Consider the following 26,420-nt stretch of genomic DNA (forward strand, 5'->3'; position numbering starts at 1 on the left):
TGCAAGATTTGGTTTTCATTATGAGATACATTAGTTTAATATAGCCCATGCTTTTTCAAAAAATGGCTCCAAAATCACCCCCCCCCCCCAATTTTTATTACATTTTTAAATGTCCTTATGCTATATGGTAGGAAGTTTAAGCTGGTGATGACTATCATATTTTTGAGTTATGGCCATTTTAAAAATGAGCCAATTTTTAAGAAATATCCTTTACTATAGCTCATGCTTCTTTTTATAAAAAATGGCTCCAAAATCACTTCCATTTTTGTTACATTTTTTGATGCATATTGATGTTTTTATGTTACAACTGCATGTTGAAAGTTTGAGCTGATTCCGACAAAATAGTTTTAAAGTTATGAGCATTTAAAAAAAAAACAATTTTTGCCTGCTAGTGTACAGCAATTAGCAGAGCACATTACTATAATAATCAATTAACTGTTTGTTTTACAGTACAGTAAGTATAGATTAATGGGACTTTATTTTTGGTGCATTTAGTACTTTGTAATTTCATCATAAGGTAATGACTACTAATGTATGAAGTATGATCCATAGCCTATGCCACTGAATCCTTAAAGTTGTTCTCAGCAATTAGTAGTGAGCAGCTTTGATATCTGATATTCTTGTATGTAAATATTTCTAAATTATATGCCGGAAATTTTTTGAATAATTCATAATCCTCATTACAGTATTTCTAAGAAAGCTAATAATTGACAACATCCCATTGTCTCAGAAAGTAATCTATGATACCAAAATTTTAAAATAGTTTTGGCCATTATAACAAACAATATAATGCGTTTGCATTGTAGATATGCTTTTGTAGTTAAACTGTGGATCAAAACATTGTAATTGTGTATTCATAGAACCAGTAAATACAGCGCATTTATATATGAATATATCAAGCATGGATTACTAATGTTTGTAGATGTTTGATAGAGTTTGTTGTTAACAACCCTCTCTATAATGCTGCAAATGCTACTTGTGGACATGTTCTATTGTAGAGAAAAAGGAGATTTTTTGTTACCATTAGCGATTATACATAATCATTATTATTTTGCCATGGATTATTTATTTCTATTTTATTAAATGACAACAAAGTGAAAGCAAAAAATAGGAGAGATAGAGTGGAATGATATATAAGAAGTAAACGAATAATAGTCTAAAAAAGGCAAATTATATGTAAGCTGTAATTAATGCAGTGCATTTATGTATAAAGTAAATATGTTCTCAGTAAGTATTGGCAGCTTTATAGAGTTATGTTTGCATATAATTTGATTTGAAAGTTATTACTGGTATTCTTTCATACAAGCCAATTAGATCGTTGATCATTTGTAGTTTTAGTCCATGATGTGGATATTGAGTCCTTTTTTGGCTCTTGTGTGTAAGTGAAATACCCTGAACTAATGTGAAGCCTGCAAAAAGCCAAAAACTATATTGCTCTAAACTAGTAGCGTAGCATTATTAGTTACATAGTCCTTTGTTATTGTTAGATCATTTTTTTTTTAGAAACAAGTGAATATTTTGTTTTCCTTTTCATAATTATTTTGTCAGCTACATTTGCTTTTAAATTTTGTGGTTACATTTTTAATAATGATGCCAAACAGACCAATGATTATGTGAATGAAAAAAGGTGTTTATTTTGTTGCCAGTACCTTTGATGTGGTTGTGCAATATGTTGGATGAAGTTGAGAGCCTCTCTACTTCTTGAACAACCACATCAAAGGTTTAACCACAAGTTCCAAGCAACAATGCTGCATAGTGGATGCCCACCTTTAGTTCAACCTTCAAGTGGGAAAGGCTAACAGTGAGATTAAATGATACCATCACTGTAAGACTTATTATCATTGTCCCCATCAAGCTACACATGCTTTTGTGAAAGTTCTTGCAAATTTAGTTATCATGAACAACTCAGTCTCAGATAAAAAATTAATCTACTGTGTGGTAACTAGTAAATTCATTATTAATCTTGTGGTTTTGTGTGTTTCAAGGCCTCCATAGTCCATACACTGGGCAACATGTTACTTGCAACATTTGTGGTTACTTTGATCTTGTAAGCAACATGTTGCACAGTGTATGGAGGCCTTAGTTATGTAACAGTGTGGTTATGTACTTATATATGATATGCACACACGTGTTCTTTTGATCTGTTCTGGGCTGTCTTTTGTTCTATTGTCCTTCTTCATCTGGGTCTATGTGCAGTGTGTTGGTCTCTCATTTATCTCTTTTTACCGAGTTGTGTTGTTAGTTTAAGTGATTATCACTTCTGTTTCTTAAACTAAGATTCTACAATACTATAGATCTACATACTGACATTGAAATTGAATGCCAGGCTATTTTTGAAATTCACATCAAGTAAGCTGTTATCCTTAAACCTTTTCAATTGTTTTCTCTTGCTGACAGTAAAAGGTATAGATACCTATAGTCTATCATTTTCTATCCATGCCAGCATTTATACTCCTATTTTTATTTGAACCTTCAGCATGTTTTTTTTTACTTCCATATATTAATGTGCAATATATATTACAACAAATACTAAACAGGTCTATATACAATGATATAAACCCCATCACATCAAAGGAATGGTGAGCCTGCTATCTAATTTACTACATGAAATGCAGTGTGATGCTTCCTGTCAGGACTTCTATTTAAACTCGGTTCATTCAATTTTATTCCTTTGTTTAGAGTCTCAGCTCATCATCATCATCTCACCTCATCTCAACTTTCTTTCAATTCAGTTTTCCTCAAGGTTGCATCATAAAGGGATGCTTTCAACTGTTGCTACTGCAGTTTTTTTCTTGTGCCTCACTGCTCATCAATGCACAGCTCAAAGTCCTAACTGTGCACCTCTAGCAAATTCTGGTGGTTGCAGTTTCTATGATTGCTTGAGTACCAAATTCCAGTGCACTGCTAATGATTATCCTCTTGCTTATGGCAAAAAGTATTGTCTGAGGTATGCCAGCAGATCAAGTTGCTTCACAACAGGAGTAAGTGCACAGTTTATTGCTTATACCTCATTTAATTCATCTATTATTATTACATCCAACTATTTCCAATTGCATACCCTATATGGGCAATGCATGGGCACTTTTGTTTTAGCCAATTGCTCCCTGTCATCAATCTTGATTGCCAAAATCCACTTTGATATAGGGCCAAGCATGGATTACTAGTGTCCGCAGATGTTTAATGCAGTCTATTGTTAACAGTCCTCTCTATAATGATGCAAATACTACTTGTGACCAGTTGAAGACATTTGCATTTCAAAGTCATTCTAATTGTCACACTAGCCATGGGTTCTGTACAAATATATTTCTATCAAATCAATGTCAGAACCTTGTTTGTATTGGAAATGAAGTATGTACTGATAGAGACTATTGGAGCAAGCATGCAATAGACCAGGTGAGGGAGTATTAGCCTGAGTCTATTATTATTTTTTTACAGATTATAAAAACAACTGCTTCATGCCCTTCCCAGATTTCTACATTCCTTCTTGATGCACAGAGTTGTAATTTGAATAGTCCCAACCATGCTCTTGTATCTGCTATACACAACTATTTAGGTAGATCTATCTATTATAGTATTTTGTAAATATACTATGGTACTCTTGTACAGATTGCAATTCAAGGGCTTTTGATTTTGTCATCATATTGGATGCATCTGGAAGCGTTGGGTATTATAACTTTGAAATAATGAAAAACTTTGTTGCAAACATGCTGTCTAGCTTTACTATTGGACAAAATGGCACTCGTGTTGGAGTCATTCGTTATGCAAGCAGTCCATCAATTGTTATCTCACTGGGTTCCTTCAATACTTATTCACAATTAGCTACTGCTGTTAGAGGTATATCATACACCAGAGGAAGAACAAACACTGCTGCAGCTTTGAATTTACTAACTACAGCATTTGCTACTGCTCGTGTTAGTGAAGGCGTCCCTCGTGTAGCTGCTGTTTTTACTGATGGAAATTCAGATAGTTATTCAGCAACAGTACAAGCTGCTCAAGCTATTCATGATGCTGGAATTCATGTCTATTCATTTGGTATTGGAACTGGTGTCAGTAATGCAGAGTTAGTTGCCATTGCTTCAGATGGTCAACAAGATGTTTTTACTATCAGTGGTTTTACATCTGATGCCTTTCAGGCTGTATTAAAGCAATTACAGTTATCAACATGTTCATGTAAGTCATTTTTAATGATTTAAATTTTTACTAAACTTGTTTATAGCCCCAACAACATCTGAGACCGGAATTGAGATTGCCACTACCCTTCCAAAAGGATCATCTCGTTTGTTACAGTATGAGTTTTCATCAATGGGAATGACACTAAAAATTGATATTACAATTGGAAACTTGGTAATTCGTGGATCATTTAATGTACAAAATCCAAATGCACTCACTGAAGATTTCTCTGTCATGAGTAATGGCAATAACATTGATTATTTCATTAGTCCAGCATTATTTATACAATCAACTTCTGATGATGACAATGATGGTGGAAGTCGCAGAAAGAGACAGACATCAATACTCACTAATACTACTGATGCTAATGTGTACTTGTCTATTGTTGGATTAAATGATAACAATACATTTGTATTGAATACTACTTTTGGTGATACTACAGTGAACATTCCAACAACTGCCTCTACCAGTAAGAGAGTGTATCTAACTGATACCTAACTTGATTCATTATATTTTTCATTATAGGTACCAGTGTTCTGGGCTCAATTGTATTTATGATGATTGCTTTTCTCTGTTTCCTCCTCTGTATATAAATTTGTGGTGCTTGTCTTTGACTTTTTTTGTAGCATAGCGTAGCATTATTAGTTATATATAGGCCTTTTTATTGTTAGATCTATGCTGCATTTGTTTTTTAGAAACAAATGAACATTTTGTTTTCCTTTTTGTAATTATTTTGGCAGCTATACTTTTGCTTTAAAATTTTGTGGTTACATTCTTTAATAATGATGCCAAACAGACGGATGATCAAACGAATGAAAAAATGGTGTTTATATAGATACATTAGTTCAACCTTCAAGTGGGAAAGGCTAACAATTAAATTAAATGATACCATCACTGTAAGACTTATTATCATTGTCCCCATCGAGCTACACATGCTTTGTGTAAGTGTTCGCAAATTTAGCTTTCATGAACAACTCAGTTAAAAAATTAATCTAAAAACATTGAAATTAAATGCCAGGCTATTTTTAAAATTCACATCGGGTAAGCTGCTATTCTTGAACCTTTTCAATTGTTTTCTCTAGTTAACAATAAAAGGTATACATATATAGAGTTTGCTATTTTCAATAATTCATGCCATCATTTATAATCATATACTTCTACTTTTGTTTGAACCTTCCACTAGCATTTGCATGTTTTTACTTCCATATAGCTATTTAGATCTAAGTGCAATATATTACAACAAATACTAAACAGGCCTAGATCTATATACAAAAATAGAGACTCCATCACATCAAAGGAATGGTGAGTCTGCTATCTAATTTACTACATGAATGCAGTTTTACTTTCTGCATGTGCTAGCTGCTTGTGTGATACTGCCTGCCGGGAATTCTATTTAAACTCAGTTCATTCAATTTTATTCCTTAGTTTAGAGTCTCAGCTCATCATCATCATCTCATTTCGTCTCAACTTTCTTTCAATTTAGTTTTCCTCAAAGCTGCATCAAAAAGAGATGCTTTCAACTGCTGCTGCTGCAGTTTTTTTATTGTGCCTCACTGCTCATCAATGCGCAGCTCAAAGTTCAAACTGCGCACCTCTAGCAAATTCTGGTGACTGCAGTTTCTATGATTGTTTGAGTACCAAATTCCAGTGCACTGCTAATGATTATCCTCTTGCTTATGGCAAAAAGTATTGTCTGAAGTATGCCAGCAGATCAAGTTGCTTCACGACAGGAGTAAGTACACAGTTTACACCTCATTTAAGTTATCTATTACTACTACATCAAACTATTTCCAATTGCATACCCTGGGCAGTGCATGCATGGGCACTAGCTTGGTTTTATTCAATTGCTCCCTGTCAGCAATCTTGATTGTCAAATTATGTTATGTGTCACTTTATTTTAGGGCCAAGCATGGATTACTAGTGTCCGTAGATGTTTGATGCAGTCTATTGTTAACAGTGCTCTCTATAGTAATGCAAATACTACTTGTGACCAGTTGAAGACATTTGCATTTGAGAGTCATTCTAATTGTCACACTAGCTACGGGTTCTGTACAAATATTTTTCTATCAAATCAATGTCAGAACCTTGTTTGTATTGGAAATGAAGTATTTACTGATAGAGACTATTGGAGCAAGCAAGCAATAGACCAGGTGAGGGAGTATTAGCTTGAGTCTATTATTATTATTTTTTTATAGATTATAAAGACAACTGCTTCATGCCCTTCCCAGATTTCTACATTCCTTCTTGATGCACAGAGTTGTAATTTGAATAGTCCCAACCATGCTCTTGTATCTGCTATACGTGATTATTTAGGTAGATCTATCTATTATAGTATTTTGTAAATATATTATGGTACTCTTGTACAGATTGCAATTCAAGGGCTTTTGATTTTGTCATCATATTGGATGCATCTGGAAGCGTTGGGTATTATAACTTTGAGACAATGAAAAACTTTGTTGCAAACATGCTGTCTAGCTTTACTATTGAACAAAATGGCACTCGTGTTGGAGTCATTCGTTACGCAAGCAGTCCATCAAATGTCATCCCATTGGGTTCCATTAATACTTATTCACAATTGGCTACTGCTATTAGAGGTATATCATACACTCAAGGAGGCACAAACACTGCTGCAGCATTGAACTTACTAACTACAGCATTTGCTACTGCTCGTGTTAGTGAAGGTATCCCTCGAGTAGCTGCTGTTTTTACTGATGGAAATTCAAATAGTTATTCAGCAACAGTACAAGCTGCTCAAGCTATTCATGATGCTGGGATTCATGTCTATTCCTTTGGTATTGGAAGTGGTATCAGTAATGCTGAATTAGTTGCCATTGCTTCAAATGGTCAACAAGATGTTTTTACTATCAGTGGTTTTTCATCTAATACTTTTCAAGCTGTACTGAAACAATTACAAGTGTCAACATGTTCCAGTAAGTCATTTTTAATAATGTAGATATTAAAAATAATATAATTATACATATATATGATAGCCCCAACAATATCTGAGACTGGGAAAGAGATTGCTGCAACCCTTCCAAAAGGATCATCTCGTTTGTTACAGTATGAGTTTCCATCAATGGGAATGACACTAAAAGTTAATGTTACACAAGGAAATTTGGTGGTCCATGGATCATTTAGTGTACAAAACCCAAATAATTTGACACAAGACTTCTCTGTCATGAGCAATGGCAATGACATTGATCATTTTATTAGCCCAGAATTAATGAGGCAGTCAACTGATAATGGGAATGGTGGTGGAAGTCGTAAGAGGAGACAGACATCACTACCCACTAATGGTACTGATGCTAATGTGTACTTGTCTATTGTTGGATTGAATGATAACAATACATTTGTATTGAATACTACTTTTGGTGATACGGCCAGGAGCCCGAGTGATCCTACTGAAAGCAGTCCAACAACAACTGCCTCTACTGGTAATTGAAGGAATGTATATCAAACTAAATAATACTTGATCTTTATTCATTAGGTACGAGTGTTCTGGGCTCAATGGTACTTATGATGGTTGCTTTGCTCTGTTTCCTCCTCTTTATATAGAATGGGGTGCCTCCTGGCATCTTTGCCTTGTGTGTGTGTGTGTGTGTGATTGACCACTGACTTATTTTAGTGTAGTTATTAGGCTTTTTATTGCTGCTTATAATAGTATAAAACAGTAGAAACTCTTTTTACAGTCAAATATATAATTATTGTTGTAATTTAAGAATTTTTAGAAAACTAGCCAAGTGTCATACAGACAAACAATGAAACTATAGACCTGACGTAAGTGACGTTAGCCCAAAATCCATGACAGTGCATGTTGAAATGATGTTGTTGAGCCTTATCACCAACAATGGATGTAGATATAAGGTAAAACATCACAGTGAATCCTTCTCAGATTCATTATTGTGTTTACAACTTTGATGAACAAACAAAGCAGATTCTTTTTTGAAAGTGAATCACCTTATTGTGTTTTCATTCACTTAAGACATATGCTAGATAACAGTTATTTTTGACATTGTCATTAATACATTAACAATAAATTGTAATACATGCAACTCAGGAAATGTCACTGTGAAATTTGACCTACAAAGCTCATGCCAATGCAATTAAAAACATCCTGTGTTCACACACAAGTTTGTTAACTATTGATAGTTATGAAAATATTTCTAATCTAATATCCGTGCTGAGGTTTGCTCTTCTACTCGAGCTTTTTTACGGCTCTCATTATTAGGTCCTCATGTACTCTTAAAGATGCTTCCCGGCGTCTCTATTTCTGCAGCAGTTCTTACTTTATTGATCTTGACCACTCAATCTACAGCACAAGCTGATAGCTGTTCGTCTCTGGCCAGTGCTGGTAACTGTAGCTTCTATGATTGCTTGAGTACTAAATTCCAGTGCAATTCCAGTGACTATGTCATTGCTTATGGCAAAAACTATTGTCTGAGATATGCGGGCAAGTCAAGTTGCTTCACAACATCAGTAAGTTACATTTTCCCTGTTCTAGTGAACACTGAACAAACTGACCAAGTGCATGTGGGTGGTGATAAACCACAACCCAATTCATTGAATATATATACTGCCTATCATACATTCTTGGCACAAAACTTGCATCAGTCTGATCATGTGACTTCATAAAAATATTAAGTTAAGGCTATGGCTAATCATCACGTGACTAGAACTGCGGGTGGTGGCAAGTTTTCTCGGTGCAAAAGGCTGTACCTAAATAGTTTTACTTTTCTGTGGCCTTATTTTTTAGTTAAAGTAATGTGACTCTGTTTCTTGTTAAAAGTGTTATCTAATAATTACGTAAACAAATGCCCAATTATAATCTATAGTACACATTTTTGTAATATCACTATCACTAAGTCATACATAGCAGCCGTACGACGTCATTCCTTTGATGTGGTTTGGTCTGTTTGTAAGACAAGGTGATCCTGTTATTGACTTATTGTCCCTATTTTTCTATTGATGTACATGCATCTATCATTAGGGCCAGGCATGGATCACTAATGTCCGTAGATGTTTGATGCAGTCTATTGTGAACAGTCCTCTCTATAATGATGAAAGTACTACTACTTGTGATCAGTTGGAGACGCTTGCAATTGAAAGTCATCCTAAATGTTACACTGATAATGGGTTCTGTACAGATATATTCTTATCACCTAACTGTCAGAACCTTAATTGTATTGAAAATGAAGTATTTACTAATAGAAGCCTATGGAGTAAACAGGCTATTGACCAGGTAAATCAAAACTAATTAACAAGTTGGTCTTGATTAGATTTGTTATCTTATCACATAGATTATGAAGACTACTGTGTCATGTCCTTCAAACATTTCTAAGTTCTTGATAGATGCACCAAAGTGCGGTTTGAATGGCCCTGGCCGTGCTCTTGTATCTGCTACATATGATTACTTAAGTATGTTATAATAGACTATTGCTGTGATAATCATGACCTTTTTACTTTTCAGATTGTCATGCAAAGATCTTTGACTTTGTCATTGTACTGGATGCATCAGGAAGCCTTGGCTTTTCTAATTTTCGTAAAATGAGGAACTATGTTGCAAACATGCTCTCTAATGTGACAATTGGACCAATAGTCACTCGTGTTGGAGTCATTAGATATTCTACCACTCCATCAATTGTTATCCCATTGGGTTCTTATGACACTTATTCAGAATTGGCTGCTGCTATTAGGCGCATACCTTACATTGAAGGAGACACGAATACTGCCTCAGCTTTGGATCTGCTACATACAGCATTTGCTACTGCTCGTGTTAGTGAAGGTGTCCCTCGTGTAGCTGCTGTTATTACTGATGGACGATCGGATGATCCTCCAGCAACAGTAGAAGCTGCTCAAGCTGTCCATGATGATGGTATCTATGTTTATTCCTTTGGTATTGGGAATGGTATCAGTCATGATGAGTTGGTCTCTGTTGCTTCAAGTGGTGAAGGGAATGTATTTTACATTAGTAGTTTCTCATCTAGTAACTTTGAAGCGGTTTTGACACAATTACAAGTATCAACATGTGCAAGTAAGTCATTGATTGTTTTTGCTACATTATAGTAATCATTCAATGTGCTTATAAGCATGCTTGATGTTCCCTGTATAAATTTTGGGTTCATTTTTTTAGTTATCAGCATTTTATAAACTATCATCTATTGTATGTTTTCAATTTAATAATTTTTAGCCCCAACATTACTCGAGACTGGAAAGGAGATCGCTGCAACAATACCGAAAGGATCACCTCGCTTGCTAAAATATCCGTTTGTAGTAACTGAAGGAATGACACTGAAAGTTAATATTACACAGGGAGACTTAGTTATTCGTGGATCGTTTACCATTCATAATCCAAATGAACTCACACAAGATTTCTCTGTCATGAGCAATGGCAATGATATTGATTATTTCATTAGTCCAGAATTACTGATGCAGTCGACTAATAATGACAATAATGATGGACATCGTACTAACAGGCAGGCACCAATAGCCACTAATGCTACTGGTGCTAATGTGTACTTGTCTATTGTTGGATTGAATGATAACAATACATTTGTATTGAATACTACTTTTGGTGATACTACTGAGAGCTTTCCTTCTCTTCCACCAACTGAAACAGGTAAAATTTTAATATTTTAAAATCTTTATAAAGTTTTTCTTTAATAGTGAGTTCGATGGCTATAAATGCTCTTGATTCTATGCTACTGGTGATGGCAGTCTTACTCTCTTTCCTTCTCTTTTCATAGATTGTCAGTTACATTTTCCAAACCACAAATTTATCACATTATCATTATTATTGTATTTTTGTGTACGTGTATTTTAATTCTGACTATTTGGTAACAATTCAATGATTGTTAATTGATATTATTTTGATCATAAATCAGGGCGTGGCAAGAAGGCGGAGTCAAATCAGATTCATTTACCTATAGATAGTTGAGTAAAGGAAATGATTTACTCTAATGCCTGTTTTCATATTATCAATCTGTGACTCTCAAATCATTGATGAGCTATATATTGAGTTACTTCATGTACTGTTCTACAAGTAACCGAGTATACTTGTAGTCTGCACTCTAACCTCCTTTCTTTCATGAAATTTTAGTTGCCTGTGAGTTAACTCAGTGCGGATTTTGTTTATCACTTTATCACATGCACGGCACTATTCATCGCCTTCTTTAGCTCCTGGGGACCCTGCATTTCTATCTCTGAATTCTGTTAATTAGTCCGACATGTTGTGAATATCTAAGCATAGTGGTGTGATCCCGCCGGGCTAAGTCTGCAGGACAGCTAGATCCCTTGCAAACAGTAGTGGAAAAAAATGATGTCTCTGAGTTCCAGCTTATTTGTTGTAGCTGTTGCAGCACTGCTGTGCCAGCTAGTTGTTGAATGTAAAGCTCAGGATGACTGCAGAACACTGGCTTATAATGGTGACTGTGACTTTTATGATTGTCTTAGTACCAGATTCCAGTGTACCGGAGCTGATTATCCTATCTCTTATGGCAAACGGTACTGCGAGCGATTTGAAACCCACAAGAGTTGCTTCACAGCAAATGTAGGTAGCTATAAATATAAAACATCTATAAACTTACTATTTTTTATTTTAACAGGGACAAGCATGGATAAATAATGTTCGCTCATGTCTGATGCGTGCTATTATTGACAGTGATTTTTACAATAGTACAAGTATTACTTGTGATCAGCTGCAGACATTTGCATTTGAAAGTCATCCTCAATGTTATGCTAATAATCGATTTTGTGATGATATACTTGTGTCACCAAGCTGTCAAAACCTAGGTTGTCTAGCAACTAAAGTTTTTGTATGGAGGGATTTTTTTAATAGGCTTGCATTTGAACAGGTAATATTAACATGTAGATCTAGCTGTATTTGTCCATAATTGGGCATTTGTGATTAAAAAATTTTGTAAAATATATATATCAGTAAACAAAAATTATGGCTTTAAAATTTTTAATGCAACCCATAGTGTTAGCTAATCTGGCTGTGAAATTTATATGCTGTAAAAATGAAATATGCACATCACTATTAATTGCCTTAGTTTGGTTAAGTATTTTCCCTATTTTCTGCTTGATTTTGCCTAGCAGCATTTGCTGAAGAATGATGCAAATAATAATGAAAATCTATTTGCCTTCCATGCAAGCATAGTAGATCTATGTTGCTAACAAATTTAGCATGGTGGAGGTGGCAGTGTCAGATAAATAGAGTAGTCTTAATGGAAGGGGCTGGCCCCAAGACTAGAGTAGTCTAAAAACTCAGTCAGTGAAACTATTTGATATCTAACTCTACAACTACTATAGGGATTATATGGTATGATTTCAAAGCTAATATTATATGGCTCCAAATTTTTGTCAGTCAAAAATTTTTTTGTCAACTTCATTGGGCATTTTTACTTGACAAATTTTTGACCAATAAAATTTTTGCTTCACATGAGTAGCATGTGAAATTATTAAAAAAATAACAAAAATGTTAATATCGATAAAAATTAATTTTAGCAAGAAATTAAGATTATGAAAAAAAATTTTGACTAAAAAAAAATTGGAGCTATATGGTAAAAATTATGTATTTAACTATCAATTGATGCATTTTTAGGTCTACAAAACAGTTCAGTATTGTAATGCTGCTCAGTTTTTTGCTATTCTACCATCCTGTGCAACAGAGGGTGATACACAAGCTCTGATCGAAGCCATAAGTGATCTTTTAAGTAAAAATATTTACTATAAAAGTACTAACATTAAATGAATTGTATATAGATTGCAATGCAGCTGGATTAGATATGATTTTTGTACTTGATTCTTCTGGAAGCATTGGAAGTGCGAATTTTGCAAGTTTAAAAAACTTTGTAATAAACATGCTGTCTAACTTTACCATTGGACCAGATGACACTCGTGTTGGAGTCATTCGTTACTCTACTTCAGCATCGATTGTTATTCCTTTAGGCAGCTCTGGCACTTTTTCTGAATTGTCAACTCGTGTCAGTAACATCATATATACTGGTGGTAATACATTCACAGATAAGGCTCTCACACTCCTATTATCAGCATTTGACACAACACGTATTGATGAGGGAGTACCTCGTGTTGCTATTGTTTTTACAGATGGAGCGTCAAATAACCGTAATCTAACAAAAGCAGCTGCTAGTGCTGTCCGTAATGCTGGGATACACACATATTCTTTTGGTATCGGTAGTGGCATCAATTCCGCTGAATTAAATTACATTGCCTCGGGGCCAAATTTTGTTTTTTACATATCCAGTTTCTCATATGCTGATTTCCAAACTGTCCTTCAACCACTTCGTACCAGGACATGTTTAAGTAAATTTTAAATCACAATAGATATAACATATATTTTATTGATATTTTTTTATTATCTAGCTACACCTCTTCTAACTATTGGAAATTTGATTGAAGGGACCATTGGACGAAGAGCACTTCGCTACATTACTTATCTCTTTCCTCGTCATTTAGGATTGACCATAAAAATGCTTGTAACACTTGGGGATGTGATTGTCCGTGGATCTTTTAGCGTTCAAAATCCATCAGAGCTAACACAGGATTTTGCTGTCACAAGTGATGGATCTGACATTGACTATTTTGTTAGTCCAGAATTGTTTGAGAACTCAACTACTGTCACTGATGGTAGTCCACAGCGCCGAAAGAGACAAGCACCTACTAACGTTACAATTAGTAATCTTTACCTGACCATAATTGGAGTTGACGACAACAACACGTTTTCTTTAAATACTACCTATGGTGATACTACTGATGGTGTTCCAACTGAAGTTCCAACTGAAGTTCCAACTGAAGTTCCAACTGATGGAGGTAAGTATATATAGCCTATAATAGTATGGGTACTTTGAAATAATTTTCTCTATCATTCAGGTCCAACTGGCTTGGCTTCTGCACTGTTAGTATTTGCTGCATTGCTGTGCTTTTTGCTGCTAAATTAGATACCTTTCTGCTGCTAAATTAGATACCTTCTGCTGTTTTCTACTTGAATTGACAATGCTGCTGATTATGCTAATTTTTTAAAACAATTATTACATAGGTTTAGCAATAGGCACATTTATCCATGCTGTTTTTTTTAAATTCCTGTTGTAACAGATCTCTTAAATTACATTCATAGGGATTTCATTGGGTGTGGTTCATACTTTTATAACCAAATCTAGGTCTTACTGGTCTAGCATTATGCTCGGCTTTCTATCTTGTCTTCTGTTTTTGGTTGGAATCAGCGATTGCTTAGAAGATGACTCCAGTAACAATATTACCTGCCCTAATCCACCAGTAAGTGTTGATTTAAAGAGGAGAGTGAGAAAGGAAATTTACTCTAGTTCGTACTGTCAAGAGTAGTGCCGCTATGATAGTTAGTTTACTTTCATTATAGGCAGATAATGCTACATATCCTCTACAGTTTGGTAGTATGACTGGTAGCTATTACTTTGCTGCTAGGATCAATTCTGACAATGAAGACTTTATCGATTTTAAATTATCAGGTCAAGCAAAAGGATGGGTAGCAGTGGGATTTTCTGCTACCAGAGCAATGGTGAGAGAGAGAAGAGAAGAGAAGGAGAATGAGGAAGAGAGAAATGAAAGCTGGACGATTCTTATGAAAAGTTTCATTTAATCCATTATCAGGCTTGTACGGAGGGTTGTGAAAGGGGAGTCACCAAATTGATGGTGCGCTAAGCACACCACAAAATTTTGGAATTAATTTTGATGCTTTTCTATGCTTAAAAGGACTCATTTTATACTCCAAATGAGGGGTTTGGATGTACCTATGAGCCCCCTCCTTGTGTATGGTCCTGATTATATGGTCATGGACACTCAAAAAATGTATCCATTACAAAAAGCTAATATTTTTAAATTTCGCTTGGAATTTCATTACTATTTCTGACACCCTCTTATAGTTTTAGCACATTTGCATGATTAGTAATTAATATTAATGATTTTGTGTCAAATAAAATTAAAAATATAACATGACACTTATACCATACTCTATTTCTCTCATTATATAGTCTGCAAATGACGTGTTTGGTTGTAAGAAAGACTCAAGTGGTTCCACAGTTTATGCCCTCGATACATGGAATCCAACAAAGCACTATGCTTCCAATGTACTCGATGGCAGTCAAAATGGTGTATGCCAGTACCACACTGAGTACACCAATGGACGGATCAATTGTGTGTAAGCGCCGAGTTAATGCATTATAGTGATTGTAGTATGAACTCAATCAAATGTGTGTTAGTAACGTGTTAAGTACATTTCTTATTACTTTTCTGGTATAATTTGATGCTATTGTTTTTATTATACAACCATTATGTACCCTGCCAAGATACACACACATATACTATGACTTCCTTTACTATTGTACTATTGTATTCTTTTGTGTAGATTCAGTCATTACATTCATGTCATTAATGAAGGCCAGGACTATGACTTGAACCAGTCCCTTTATCGAATATACTCAGCACTCAGTGATAAAGGAGGTAATGAATATTAATATTAAATCCATCAGAATAATAATAGAAATTTTTGAAAATATAGCCGGAAGACGGATATTTTTATATTTTGTTAATCAGTCAAAATTATACATGTAGGTGTCGACCATATAAAATTTTGTATTTCTGTGTAAATATTAATATCACAAATTACGGAACCCATAAAAAATAAACTCTGTATACAGTTATACTCTAGTAGATTTTGCCAATAATACTTGGCTATTAAGCAATATATCTATGTATATAGGGCCACATTTGGAGCATCTTCATAAACACTCTTTCACTCCTAGCATGACATCAAAGAAATCAAATATAATTGATGACATTAATAACAATGGCACTAGTGGAACACCAATCTGGCCTAGGAAAATCCTCCTTAAATGTCATGGTAAGCATTAATTGTACATTTACCGTATAGCGGGTAATTTTGGAGGGGATTAAATTTGGCAAATTTGGGGTTTTGATAGCCATTCGCCAAAATAAAAATCTGCCATTTTGAGCTATTATATGCATGCTCAATGGCACATGGCCACAATTTCGCCAAATTAAAATCTGCCAATCACCAAAATTTAGCAATTCGCCAAAATTTAGCCCCTCCAAATGTACCCGCTATACGATATTTCCCTTACTACCACTTCCTTACTGTGTATAGGTATATTCATGATAACATCGTGGCTATTACTAGCTACATCAGGTATATTCTTTGCTGCCTGGATGAAACCAGTACTGCCTAATGGAGAATGGTTCATAGCTCATCGGATACTAATGATAGTGTCACTCTTTGTTGGTATGCTAGGATTCATGCTACCATTCATTGCTAACGCTCAGTATGTGGTACCAGGATTCCTCTATTTTTCTGTAAGTTGCTATAATCTAGTGATCATGTACATGTACACATTAAAGGCCTCCATACACTAGGCAACATATTGCTTGTAATATTTGTGGTTACTTTGATCCTGAAATAGAACAACCTTCTATTTCTGGCAACATGTTGCTTACAAGATCAAAGTAACCACAAATGTTGCCAGCAACATGTTGCCTAGTGTATGGTATGCGTGGCTTAAGGTCTGGTTTCCATATAGCCATACAAAAGCCTTACAACACTGTTGCAACAATCGTGGAGATAGAAATCAGGTCTATCTCTACAACAATTGTATGCTAACCACAGAATCCATACAACAGCCACAACTACCAGGTATATAGAGAGCAGGCTTAAAACATACACTTAGCAACTTTCTTGTGGTCAGACCTTTGATGTGGTTGGCAGAAAGTGGAGAGAGACTCCAACATGCTGCCTGACCACATCAAATGTACTGGCTAAACCTTCATTTGTTTAACACACATGTACAATATACTAGTATAATGCACACACAAATGAGACATATTTAAGATTATTACATAATGTATAACCAGTGTATGTGTTTTGTAGGGACTTACGGCAGCTCATTTTGTTATTGGAGTTATTGTCATGACTCTCCAAATAGCAAATGTAAGTATAATAGTCCTTGACGACAAATTTCTTGATGTGTTTTTAATGTGTTAACATGCCAAGTTTTGATATTTTAATGTACGTAATTCAGTGACTATTAAAGTACTTAATATTATTATTTTCTTAATAGCCCATTATAGCTCTATGTAGATGCAAGCCTGATAGTAAAAGGTGAGCTGAAACTCATTTATAGAAAATGTGAATATAACTTGCTTACTTATTAAAGGCGTTGGATATTTGTTCTCATTCATGGACACTTGACTGGATACATTGTCTTGCTGTTAGCATGTAAGTACCAGCACATACATGATCTATGGTCTATAGCCAAAAGTTGAAATTTTTATAGTAACTGTAATATTTTTTGATGTACACATGTATATTAATGTTCTTTCAAGTTCCAACAAATAACTTCAAGTTATGAGCAATTAAAAACAAGCCAATTTTTGAAAAATAGCAAAGACTATAGCCCATAGTTTTTTCCAAAAATTAGCTCCAAAATTACCCCAATTTTTGTTACATTTTCTGATACATATTGATGTCCTTATACTGTGTAGAAAGTTTGAGCTGATTCCGACAAATATTTTTGAGTTATGGCCATTTTAAGAAAACGCCAAAATTCTAAAAAATACCCAAGGCTATAGCCCATGGTTTTTTCTAAAAAATGGCTCCAAAATCATCCCAAATTTTATTACATTTTCTGATACATATTGATGTCCTCATGCTGTGTAGAAAGTTTGAGCTGATTCCGACTTAAATTTTTTATGTTATGGCCATTAAAAAAACAAGCCAAATTCAGAAAAGTACCCTGTACTATATAGCCCATGGTTTTTTCCAAAAAATGGTTCCAAAATCACCCCCACTTTTTATTACATTTTTTGATACATATTGTTGTACTTATGCTCTGTGGAAAGTTCTGACAAATATTTTTTTAGTTATGAGCATTTAAAAAAACTAGCAATTTTTGAAAAATAGCAAAGGCTATAGCCCAAGGTTTTTTTCAAAAATTGGCTCCAAAATCACCCTCAAATTTTATTACGTTTTCTAATGCATACTAATGTACTTATGCTATGTAGAAAGTTTGAGCTGTTTTCGACAAATATTTTTCGAGTTATGAGCATTTTTAAAAATAGGCTAAATTTTGAAAAATATCCAAGGCTATAGCCCATGGTTTTTTCAAAAAAATGGCTCCGAAATCACCCCCAATTTTTATGACATTTTTTGATACATATTGGTGTCCGTATACTATGTTGAAAGTTTGAGTTGTTTCCGACAAATAATTTTCAAGTTATAAGCATTTTTTAAATAGGCTAAAAATACCCAAGGCTATAGTCCATGGTTTTTTCAAAAAAATGGCTCCGAAATCACCCCCAATTTTTATTACATTTTTTGATACATATTGATGTCCTTATGCTATGTAGAAAGTTTGAGTTGTTTCCGAAATATATTTTTCGAGTTATAAGCATTTTAAAAATAGGCCAAATTTTGAAAAATACCCAAGGCTATTATAGCCCATGGTTTTTCCCAAAAAATGGCCCCAAAATCGCCCCCAATTTTTATTATACATGTATGTATGACTATATACATTGTATGTATGCATTTATACTATTATACACATACATTATATATGTTATCTGTGTATATGACCAATGTTTTTCCCAAAAGTCGGTTGATTCCCATAAAATAATTTTTGTACCCTATTTATTTATTATGGTAATAAGTACTAGTACATGCATTATTAGTTTCTCTTTGTCTAGTGGTAAACATTGGCATTGGAATATCTCTACTCCTTCAAGGGAACATTGCATTGATAATTTATATCATTCTTGTGATATTGTATCTGATGATTCAAGTTGGAGTCTTTGTTGCAACAACAGCCTTTGCATATCGTTATGGTAATGGAGAAGGTAAGTTTATTACAATAAATATTGCAAAAACTCACACAGTGTTATTAAGTACATGTACATGTATTAATTTGTAAAAAATGTTTAGATTAAATTCTTTTTTATTATTAGATAAAAAGGAGTTGCTGCATAGTCTCTTCAAATATATGTATTATTTTAAGAAGGATCCATTAGACACAGGTTTCCCAATGGAAGCAAAGATCTGTGAAGATCCAGAAGAAGAGAAATTGGTCAAAAGCAACGAAGTCTCTGAGACTGAACTGAAGGTAGGCTTGACTCCTTACTGTATAGCTTCAAATTTTGTAAAAACAAAAATTGTCAAAAATCTTAATTTCTTGTTAAAATTAATTTTTGTTATAATCTATTATAAATCCAGCAATCCGCATACTAACCACATGTAGCAAAAATTTTGTCAAGCAAAAATTCTTGATAAATTTGACAATTTTTGACGAACAAAAATTTGGAGCTACCGTAGGGCGCCTTTTTTTGAGGGCTATAAATTTTGCGGACTTCGCGATTTTTTAAAGATTCGCGAAAATTACTTTCGTGAAAATCAAATTAATACGGTACAAGATGGCAGACGGCATAAATTCATGAAAATTAAATCCGCAAAATAAAAATTCACAAAATTTATAGCCCTCGAAAAAAAGGCACCCTACGGTATATGGTATCTGTTCCTCTCATTTTACTCTTAAGGTGTATTTGCACATACAATATTATGACACTAGGATAGCGTACCATCAATTTTTAATCAAAAGTGTGGCCGATTTGACCTTTTGACGCATGCTTTCCACTAGAATAGAACCAAATCTTATTTCAACGTCAACGTAACGCCAAGCCTATCGTAATATTGTAGATCTGCCTTTACACTGTTAGTATATCAGGTTTAATTTGTTATGTGGCTTTACTGCATTTTTATCAGCCTTTAGTTACTAGTACATTGTGGGATGCAATTTGTTTTATAGTGGGAGAAATTTTAAAAAGTATTTTACTTATTTCTATAACTTTATTATTATAGGCTAAATTTAGATTGTGTGGATGGGGCTCAATCATACTGCAGATGCTGTTCTTATCACTGACTATCACCGTGTTTGTTGCCATCATTGCAGTTTCAAAGTGACCCAATGATATTAACTATTATTACAAACTGTTATTAATTCATTCATTCATTCACAATATCATTCAGTATCATTTAGATCAACAGTATATAGTCTCATTAATAACAACTGTTTTAAAAATGATATACTTATTATAGTAAGTCTTACACAACTTGAGCTGACAATGCAAAATAAAGCAACAAAACAATTAATGTTCCTAAAGCTATAACAACTATAAACTATGTCTGAAAAGTCTTTTTTTTAATTAATTGCAATCAGTATAATCATGACCACTACTGCAATAGCAATAGCAGTCAAATGGACAGCAACTGTTACCCAACTGGTACGAACCAGCGCACTCTAAAAAAATGGGGAAAAAAAAGAATTTTTCCAAGTTGTAGTAAGAGTTTTGATTCTATACCTCAAGAGGTTTCTTCTTTTCTGGTTTCTCAGGCTCTTTCTTTTCACCATCTTTCACTGCGTCCATTTGTATGACTTCATTTTCATCCTTAGCTCCAAAGAGATATTTGTACTTGAGCAGACTGTGAACCAATGAAGGACGATCTATAGAAATACAAGCACAATGCTTATAAATGTAAAAATTAATATTAACAACAAGTACAACATAATAGTACAACATGTATACTATAAGTAAAAGTATATATACTAACAAATATGCAATAGATAAAGTATGGTATAGCAAAAAAAATTTCACAATCCAAAAATTTAGCAGATCCATCCAAAAATTTGTGGCTTTAATTTTCATGGTTTTCTACTTTTCGGCCATCTTGAACCATGTTAATTCAGTTTTTGTGGATTTTATGTTTTGAAATTTGGGCCACGAAAATTTTTCACCGTACAATACATTACATATTAATGATTACCTTTCTCTGGGGCTTTGCGTGCATTGTAAGCATGAATGATGAATAGGAACACTTGGAACAATGTGAGGAGGATAATAAAGACAATGTAGAAGCCAGCCACTTCAAAGCTGCCTCTATCAAGGAGGTGGGCCCCAAGAGCAATATTGATAACTAAAAAAGAGAATGAAATAATAGGATTTCAGAGCTACTTTGATCATACGTGACAAGCAAAGTGATGTGTATCCGATTATGTGAGCATGAGTGAGGTTAAATACCCAACGTCTACAAATAAGGATAAGTATAAAGATGAAATATATGTAATTTTTCAAAGGCTTACTTTTCTCCTTTTGGATGACAACGAAACAGTGCAATGATGGGCTATTAGGATCAAAAATATGAATAAAAAAATAACTATGACAACTACCGTATACCTTAAGCCTACTATTATTTGCATCTACTAATTTTAGCAAAATCAGCAAAAGTCATGTTTAGCGTTACTAATTTTAGCGTTTTTAACCAAATTAACTATAAATAATAACCATTATAATGAATAATAATTATTTTGGCATCTATTTAATTTAGTGGTTTAAAGCTCTCTCGCTAATATAGCTAAATTTAGTAGACAACTAGTATGACAACTACCGTATAGCTTGTAATTATGGAGGGGGAAATTTTGACAAATTATTTGGCGTTTTGACATCCATTTGCTAAAATTAGACCCACTATTTTGAACTATTCATGTGCATGCTTGATGGCACATGGCCACAAAAATGCCAAATTAAAAGGCACTAATCATCAAAAATTTATCGATTACCAGCTATACAATGTACATGTACATGTATGTCAATATGCTTACATTAGCAATGTGAAGGGCCATAATGATAAATCCAATAATAAAATGAGCTGTATTCTTACCCTAAAATAAACACATTTATTTAACACTAAAGATCATTAAACAGACTCACATCAGGTGAGAAGCTGATAAGCCCAGGGGTAGGACTCCTAGCATGTGCAATGAATGGTAGTATGAATCCTAGTAGACCAACAATGAGTGATCCAACCATTAGTATCCGATGAGCTATGAACCATTCTCCATTAGGCAGTACTGGTTTCATCCAGGCAGCAAAGAAGGCACCCGACATAGCTAATACCAGCCATGCAATAGTCATGAAAGTACCTAATATAATAATAGTAATAATTAATAAATAAATAATAAATAATTAAAACAATACAATAATACATGCACATGTACATGTATATACTATCATACCATGTGTTTTCAGTAGTTGTTGTTTAGGCCAAGTATCAACACCTTCAGTCCTTCCTTCTCTAATATCAGTTAGTAAGTTAGTCTGAGCTCTTGAAAATGTTGGAGGGATGTGGTGTTCCTGTAGACCTGATGTGGCTGGACCTATTGACATGTGCTATTATGAATGCATTCATTTAAATGTATAACAAATAGGCCAAAAATATTGTTTAATTTTAGCCTACAAGCTTGTTAACAAGGCTGAACTATTAAGTTTTGGCCAAGTCGTTTCATTGGGGACTATAAAAGCCACTAAATTATTACACTTATATGCACTGACTTATGGCTAAAAAATTGTTACTAAAATACTATTTTTATAGATTCCATTGTCCTTATACTTAGGTCAAAGATTGTGATCATTTTCAAACAAAGCATTATATTCTTTGACTGACCTCTTAAGCTGCTATAAGCACTGTATATACGATAAAGAGTATCATTAAGATCCAGATCTCTTCCATTATCAATAACACCAATATACCGACTGAAACTGTGTGTGTGTGTGTATGGGCAATGACACAATTATGCTTAATGCAATAATAGATTACTGTATAGCGGGAAATTTTGGAGGAAGTTTAATTTGGCATCTTAATAGCTGTTCGCCAAAATAAAATCAGCCATTTTGAGCTATTGTACGCATGCTCAATGGCACGTGGCCACAAATTTGCCAAATTAAAATTCACCAATCACCAAAATTTAGCAATTCACCAAATTTAAGTCCCTCCAAAATTTCCCGCTAAATGTATATGGTATATCTTACGTGCAACTGATTCTTCCATTCCTGTACTGTGTAGTATGCTGACAGATTCCTGATTGACTGGGGTCCAATAGATTGCTATAAGAGCCAGGGTTCCATGTATCAATAACTGACACTGTGTCACTGTTTGAATCTCTTTTACAAGCCAACACATCAGAATCAAACTACACAACAGAGAGATAAGAATTACTAGAAGAAATAAACTGTAGGACAGTAAGGAACTCCCTCCCTTGAAGTATGTACACGTACACAAACAAATAAAGGGCTTCAATAATACTTTGGGCAACAGTGTGTTTTACCTTAGAGTGACTTTTAATTGCTGGTACTAAATTTTGCGATTTTAGCACAAGGTAGATTTTGCTGGTATTAAAAATTGCGATTAAGTAATTATTACTAATAGTTATATGGCATCATGATGTCATTATTAATAATTGCACGTATTAATAATTGCGATTTTAAACCCAAACGCAAAATTCGCAATTAATAGTACCCGCATTTAAAAGTAACCTTAAGGTACATTTGCATGCAAGTATACTGTACATATAACCATGTACATGTAAGTGTATGCAAATAAATAAACTACCATTCTTCTTGTTCTAGTGAATCCAACAGCAATCCATCCATCAGCTTTACCCTCCAACCGCATATCAATGAAACTGCTATTATCACTGAAACGAGCAGCAAAATAATAATCATCTCCAGGATTACCAACACGGAATGGATAAGTAGCATCTGACGGCTATTAATAAAGGAATAAATAAATGAATAAAATGGAGTGAGACATTATTAGGGTATATGGCTGTACATTACTATAACTCACTGGTGCACTAGGACAGACGCTAGTAGGCATCTCTTGGTATGTATCTGTCATTGGATTGTATCGACTAGGACTAATGGAAGGAGTATTGCTGTGTTTAGCAAGGGAAGATGAGACAGTCTGACCTATAATATAATAAAGGTCAGTATATGATGACAGCATTGGTTTTAAATTCTTACTATCAGTCCTATAAGCTGATATTATGTAGTAAGATGAATCAAGATTGTAATCTTGTCCTTGATTCATTATACCAGCATAACGACTGAATCTATAAATAATAGTGATACATGTACATGCAATAATAATATCTTAAATAATAATAGAATGAATTTCAGTGCCCCGTAAAAATGTAGCACAACCATAATTAATCCATTTATGAGGCATACATACTGTACATGTACATGTACATGCCTTAAAGGTATACAAGCATAATCAATGTAACAGTGCAAGTGTGGTTCAATGAAATTTGGCAGTTGATGTTTCATAACAGTACAATACTGATAAACTTACAGACAGGACATCCTCCCATTGGTATAACTGGTAGAGTGAGTACATATACCAGCAGATGAGTTACTGTCAGCTACATTAGGAGTGTATCCATTAGGATTCCATGTATCCAATACAGTAACAGCATTATTCTCTATTTTACATCCCAACACATCATCCATACCCTATACCAATAATAATAATAATAACAATAATAATAATAACAACAACAACAACAATAATGAATACATATTGTATCAGGTTAACTAACCATTGATTGATCAAGAGAGAATCCAACAGCCATCCATCCATCAACAGTTCCCTCCATATATACATCAAGATATTGTGAATTGACTGAATTAGGACCCATTGCCCAATAGAAGCTACAGGACGTCCTATCACAGCCTGAAGGCAGTTTGATTATAATTGGAAAGGCAGAAGAAGGAGACTATTGTAAAAATAATAGTGACATTAATTGAAATGTAATTTTTCATAGTAGCTAACAAATTGGCTAATATATATTATAATTAATTATGCATGCGCACTCAATTAATTCATAGTAATCCACAATGTCAGTTACAACTGACTTGCCGTCCAGATAGAATACTACTGACTGCCGTTACAGTGAAGGCTACTATAAGAAACTTTATAGGTAGGTACAGGTTTAGTTCCTTTGATGTAGCTATACAATGGAACCTTTGTAATAAAAACAACTCAGTGGCTGTGATAATAAAATGTCCCAATTAGTACAAGCCAATACAAAAGTATCTCCACCTCTGTATTAAGGACATGTAGTGTATATAATACAAATGATTATCAAAACAATTTAAAAGCATGTTATTATGTACATGTCAGCACTAAAGTAATTTGATATGTGTTTGATATTATTTTTATGCATACAGATATTGCTGATGCACATATAAGGATTTATGGAACTTACCCTATCAGTCATTGGACATGTCTCAGTGCTACCAGGCTATGGGAAAAATAAATAGTCATAAAAAATAAAACATGAGAAAACAATTTTACTCTGAAATCATCAGCGTTCATGTCTGCATAGTATATACTAGTGCCATCATTCCTTACAACCACAGTATACCTATACATACATTTATAATAATGTGTATATTTATTTAATGTACAAAAGACCTGATTTCAAGCATGCCAGCAGTTGCTGGAGCAGTCCATGTTACAGTGACGCTGCTCTTTAAATTAGAATTTGAATGTGTGACCTGAAATAATTAAAAAATAATGAGTAGCTGTGCAAATTAATCCATACTAACACCTCATGGGCTATTCTTCACACCAATAGGTTACAAGCCATTACATAATCATTACAAGTATCATGAACACCATTACAAGCACTCACAATACTTTTATAACAATTTTACTTATTTCTGCTCACCGTAGCTGATGAAGAAGAACCACAGGTTAGTGTTTTAGTCCCAGAAGGTAAATTAGAAAAACTGCCAATTAAATTTGTGGTGCCAGCCTCCCTGGCTTGAATCATCAACCCTTTGAACTGGCGGCTACCTGCCAAGCGAACTAAGACAAGAAACTGTTATGACAAAGAGACTAGTCATACTCTACACACTTACTAGTGTAGGACTGGCTGGCATTGTAGTCGCCACCATTGTCGATCAGATCAGAGAAAATGTAGAAGCCACCTGGATTTGGCCCACCCGTTGAAGAAGAGTGGCCAGGAACGAGAGAGTTACAAACGCCAGCAGGTGGACCGCTGGAATAAGAATGAGCAAGAAAGAAAGAGAGCTGGAGAAGGAAAGCAAGTACTATGAGAGACATAGTCGTGCTCTTGGGTGTCGTGGGAGAAGCTTGGGTGGCAAAAATACATGTAGGTAAGGTGTGGCTAAATTAAATTAAAAATTGTAATAGATCTAAATAGACCAGAGAACATTGATATAAAATTTAAAACTATAACTTAACTTATATCAAGTTAAATTCATATAAAATAATATCTCGCATCTATAAAAATATTTATGGTCAAAACAATAAATATAAGGAAAGACGAAGGTAA

At 34.2% G+C, this 26,420-nt stretch overlaps 4 protein-coding genes across 4 annotated transcripts; 3 read left to right on the forward strand and 1 right to left on the reverse strand.

Moving 5' to 3' along the window:
* The first annotated feature begins 2,156 nt into the window (after positions 1-2,156).
* Positions 2,157-10,913, forward strand: LOC105312655 (uncharacterized). Its single transcript, XM_019996090.1, has 13 exons — positions 2,157-2,981; positions 3,145-3,393; positions 3,436-3,553; positions 3,607-4,170; positions 4,217-4,639; positions 4,696-4,718; positions 5,666-5,902; positions 6,072-6,320; positions 6,366-6,483; positions 6,537-7,100; positions 7,161-7,520; positions 10,721-10,786; positions 10,834-10,913. The coding sequence occupies exons 1-13, from the start codon at positions 2,577-2,579 to the stop codon at positions 10,911-10,913; spliced, it is 3,456 nt and encodes a 1,151-aa protein (XP_019851649.1). The 5' UTR covers positions 2,157-2,576.
* A 391-nt stretch (positions 10,914-11,304) lies between these two features.
* LOC109581743 (matrilin-2-like) lies at positions 11,305-14,293 on the forward strand. Its single transcript, XM_019996104.1, has 6 exons — positions 11,305-11,716; positions 11,772-12,020; positions 12,770-12,881; positions 12,931-13,491; positions 13,552-13,998; positions 14,059-14,293. The coding sequence occupies exons 1-6, from the start codon at positions 11,483-11,485 to the stop codon at positions 14,124-14,126; spliced, it is 1,671 nt and encodes a 556-aa protein (XP_019851663.1). The 5' UTR covers positions 11,305-11,482; the 3' UTR covers positions 14,127-14,293.
* Positions 14,294-14,349: 56 nt separating this feature from the next.
* Positions 14,350-20,285, forward strand: LOC100635860 (putative ferric-chelate reductase 1). Its single transcript, XM_019996118.1, has 12 exons — positions 14,350-14,460; positions 14,561-14,719; positions 15,192-15,358; positions 15,566-15,660; positions 15,920-16,060; positions 16,325-16,530; positions 17,102-17,161; positions 17,292-17,332; positions 17,388-17,449; positions 18,916-19,065; positions 19,174-19,328; positions 20,081-20,285. Exons 1-12 carry the CDS (start codon positions 14,365-14,367, stop codon positions 20,180-20,182), a joined length of 1,434 nt encoding a protein of 477 aa, XP_019851677.1. The 5' UTR covers positions 14,350-14,364; the 3' UTR covers positions 20,183-20,285.
* LOC100635987 (putative ferric-chelate reductase 1) lies at positions 20,269-26,342 on the reverse strand. The gene is made up of 20 exons (XM_011405468.2): positions 25,984-26,342; positions 25,791-25,930; positions 25,535-25,617; positions 25,415-25,484; positions 25,326-25,361; positions 24,657-24,833; positions 24,410-24,570; positions 24,079-24,167; positions 23,903-24,024; positions 23,666-23,821; positions 23,086-23,246; positions 22,721-22,815; positions 22,293-22,433; positions 21,988-22,199; positions 21,879-21,938; positions 21,360-21,400; positions 21,243-21,304; positions 21,044-21,193; positions 20,581-20,723; positions 20,269-20,519 (listed from the first exon to the last, which is right to left on the reverse strand). Exons 1-20 carry the CDS (start codon positions 26,186-26,188, stop codon positions 20,421-20,423), a joined length of 2,403 nt encoding a protein of 800 aa, XP_011403770.2. The 5' UTR covers positions 26,189-26,342; the 3' UTR covers positions 20,269-20,420.
* Positions 26,343-26,420: the final 78 nt, after the last annotated feature.

Source organism: Amphimedon queenslandica, unplaced genomic scaffold, assembly GCF_000090795.2.
Source record: "Amphimedon queenslandica unplaced genomic scaffold, v1.1 AMPQUscaffold_13422, whole genome shotgun sequence".
Taxonomy (NCBI): Eukaryota; Metazoa; Porifera; class Demospongiae; order Haplosclerida; family Niphatidae; genus Amphimedon; species Amphimedon queenslandica.

What these genes read in the sequence shown, in the direction of transcription:
- LOC105312655 (XM_019996090.1), top strand. Translation starts at nt 2,577, where the DNA reads ATGGTGAGCCTGCTATCTAATTTACTACATGAAATGCAGTGTGATGCT. An exon ending in GCAAGCATGCAATAGACCAG is followed by an intron (nt 3,394 to 3,435) that starts GTGAGGGAGTAT and finishes ATTTTTTTACAG; the next exon opens with ATTATAAAAACAACTGCTTC. An exon ending in TCTTCCACCAACTGAAACAG is followed by an intron (nt 10,787 to 10,833) that starts GTAAAATTTTAA and finishes TTTCTTTAATAG; the next exon opens with TGAGTTCGATGGCTATAAAT.
- LOC109581743 (XM_019996104.1), top strand. Translation starts at nt 11,483, where the DNA reads ATGATGTCTCTGAGTTCCAGCTTATTTGTTGTAGCTGTTGCAGCACTG. An exon ending in AGAGTTGCTTCACAGCAAAT is followed by an intron (nt 11,717 to 11,771) that starts GTAGGTAGCTAT and finishes TTATTTTAACAG; the next exon opens with GGACAAGCATGGATAAATAA. An exon ending in AGCCATAAGTGATCTTTTAA is followed by an intron (nt 12,882 to 12,930) that starts GTAAAAATATTT and finishes AATTGTATATAG; the next exon opens with ATTGCAATGCAGCTGGATTA.
- LOC100635860 (XM_019996118.1), top strand. Translation starts at nt 14,365, where the DNA reads ATGCTCGGCTTTCTATCTTGTCTTCTGTTTTTGGTTGGAATCAGCGAT. An exon ending in AGCACTCAGTGATAAAGGAG is followed by an intron (nt 15,661 to 15,919) that starts GTAATGAATATT and finishes CTATGTATATAG; the next exon opens with GGCCACATTTGGAGCATCTT. An exon ending in TGCAAGCCTGATAGTAAAAG is followed by an intron (nt 17,333 to 17,387) that starts GTGAGCTGAAAC and finishes TACTTATTAAAG; the next exon opens with GCGTTGGATATTTGTTCTCA.
- LOC100635987 (XM_011405468.2), bottom strand. Translation starts at nt 26,188, where the DNA reads ATGTCTCTCATAGTACTTGCTTTCCTTCTCCAGCTCTCTTTCTTTCTT. An exon ending in GTTCTTCTTCATCAGCTACG is followed by an intron (nt 25,618 to 25,790) that starts GTGAGCAGAAAT and finishes TAATTATTTCAG; the next exon opens with GTCACACATTCAAATTCTAA. An exon ending in TGAACGCTGATGATTTCAGA is followed by an intron (nt 25,362 to 25,414) that starts GTAAAATTGTTT and finishes TTTTTCCCATAG; the next exon opens with CCTGGTAGCACTGAGACATG.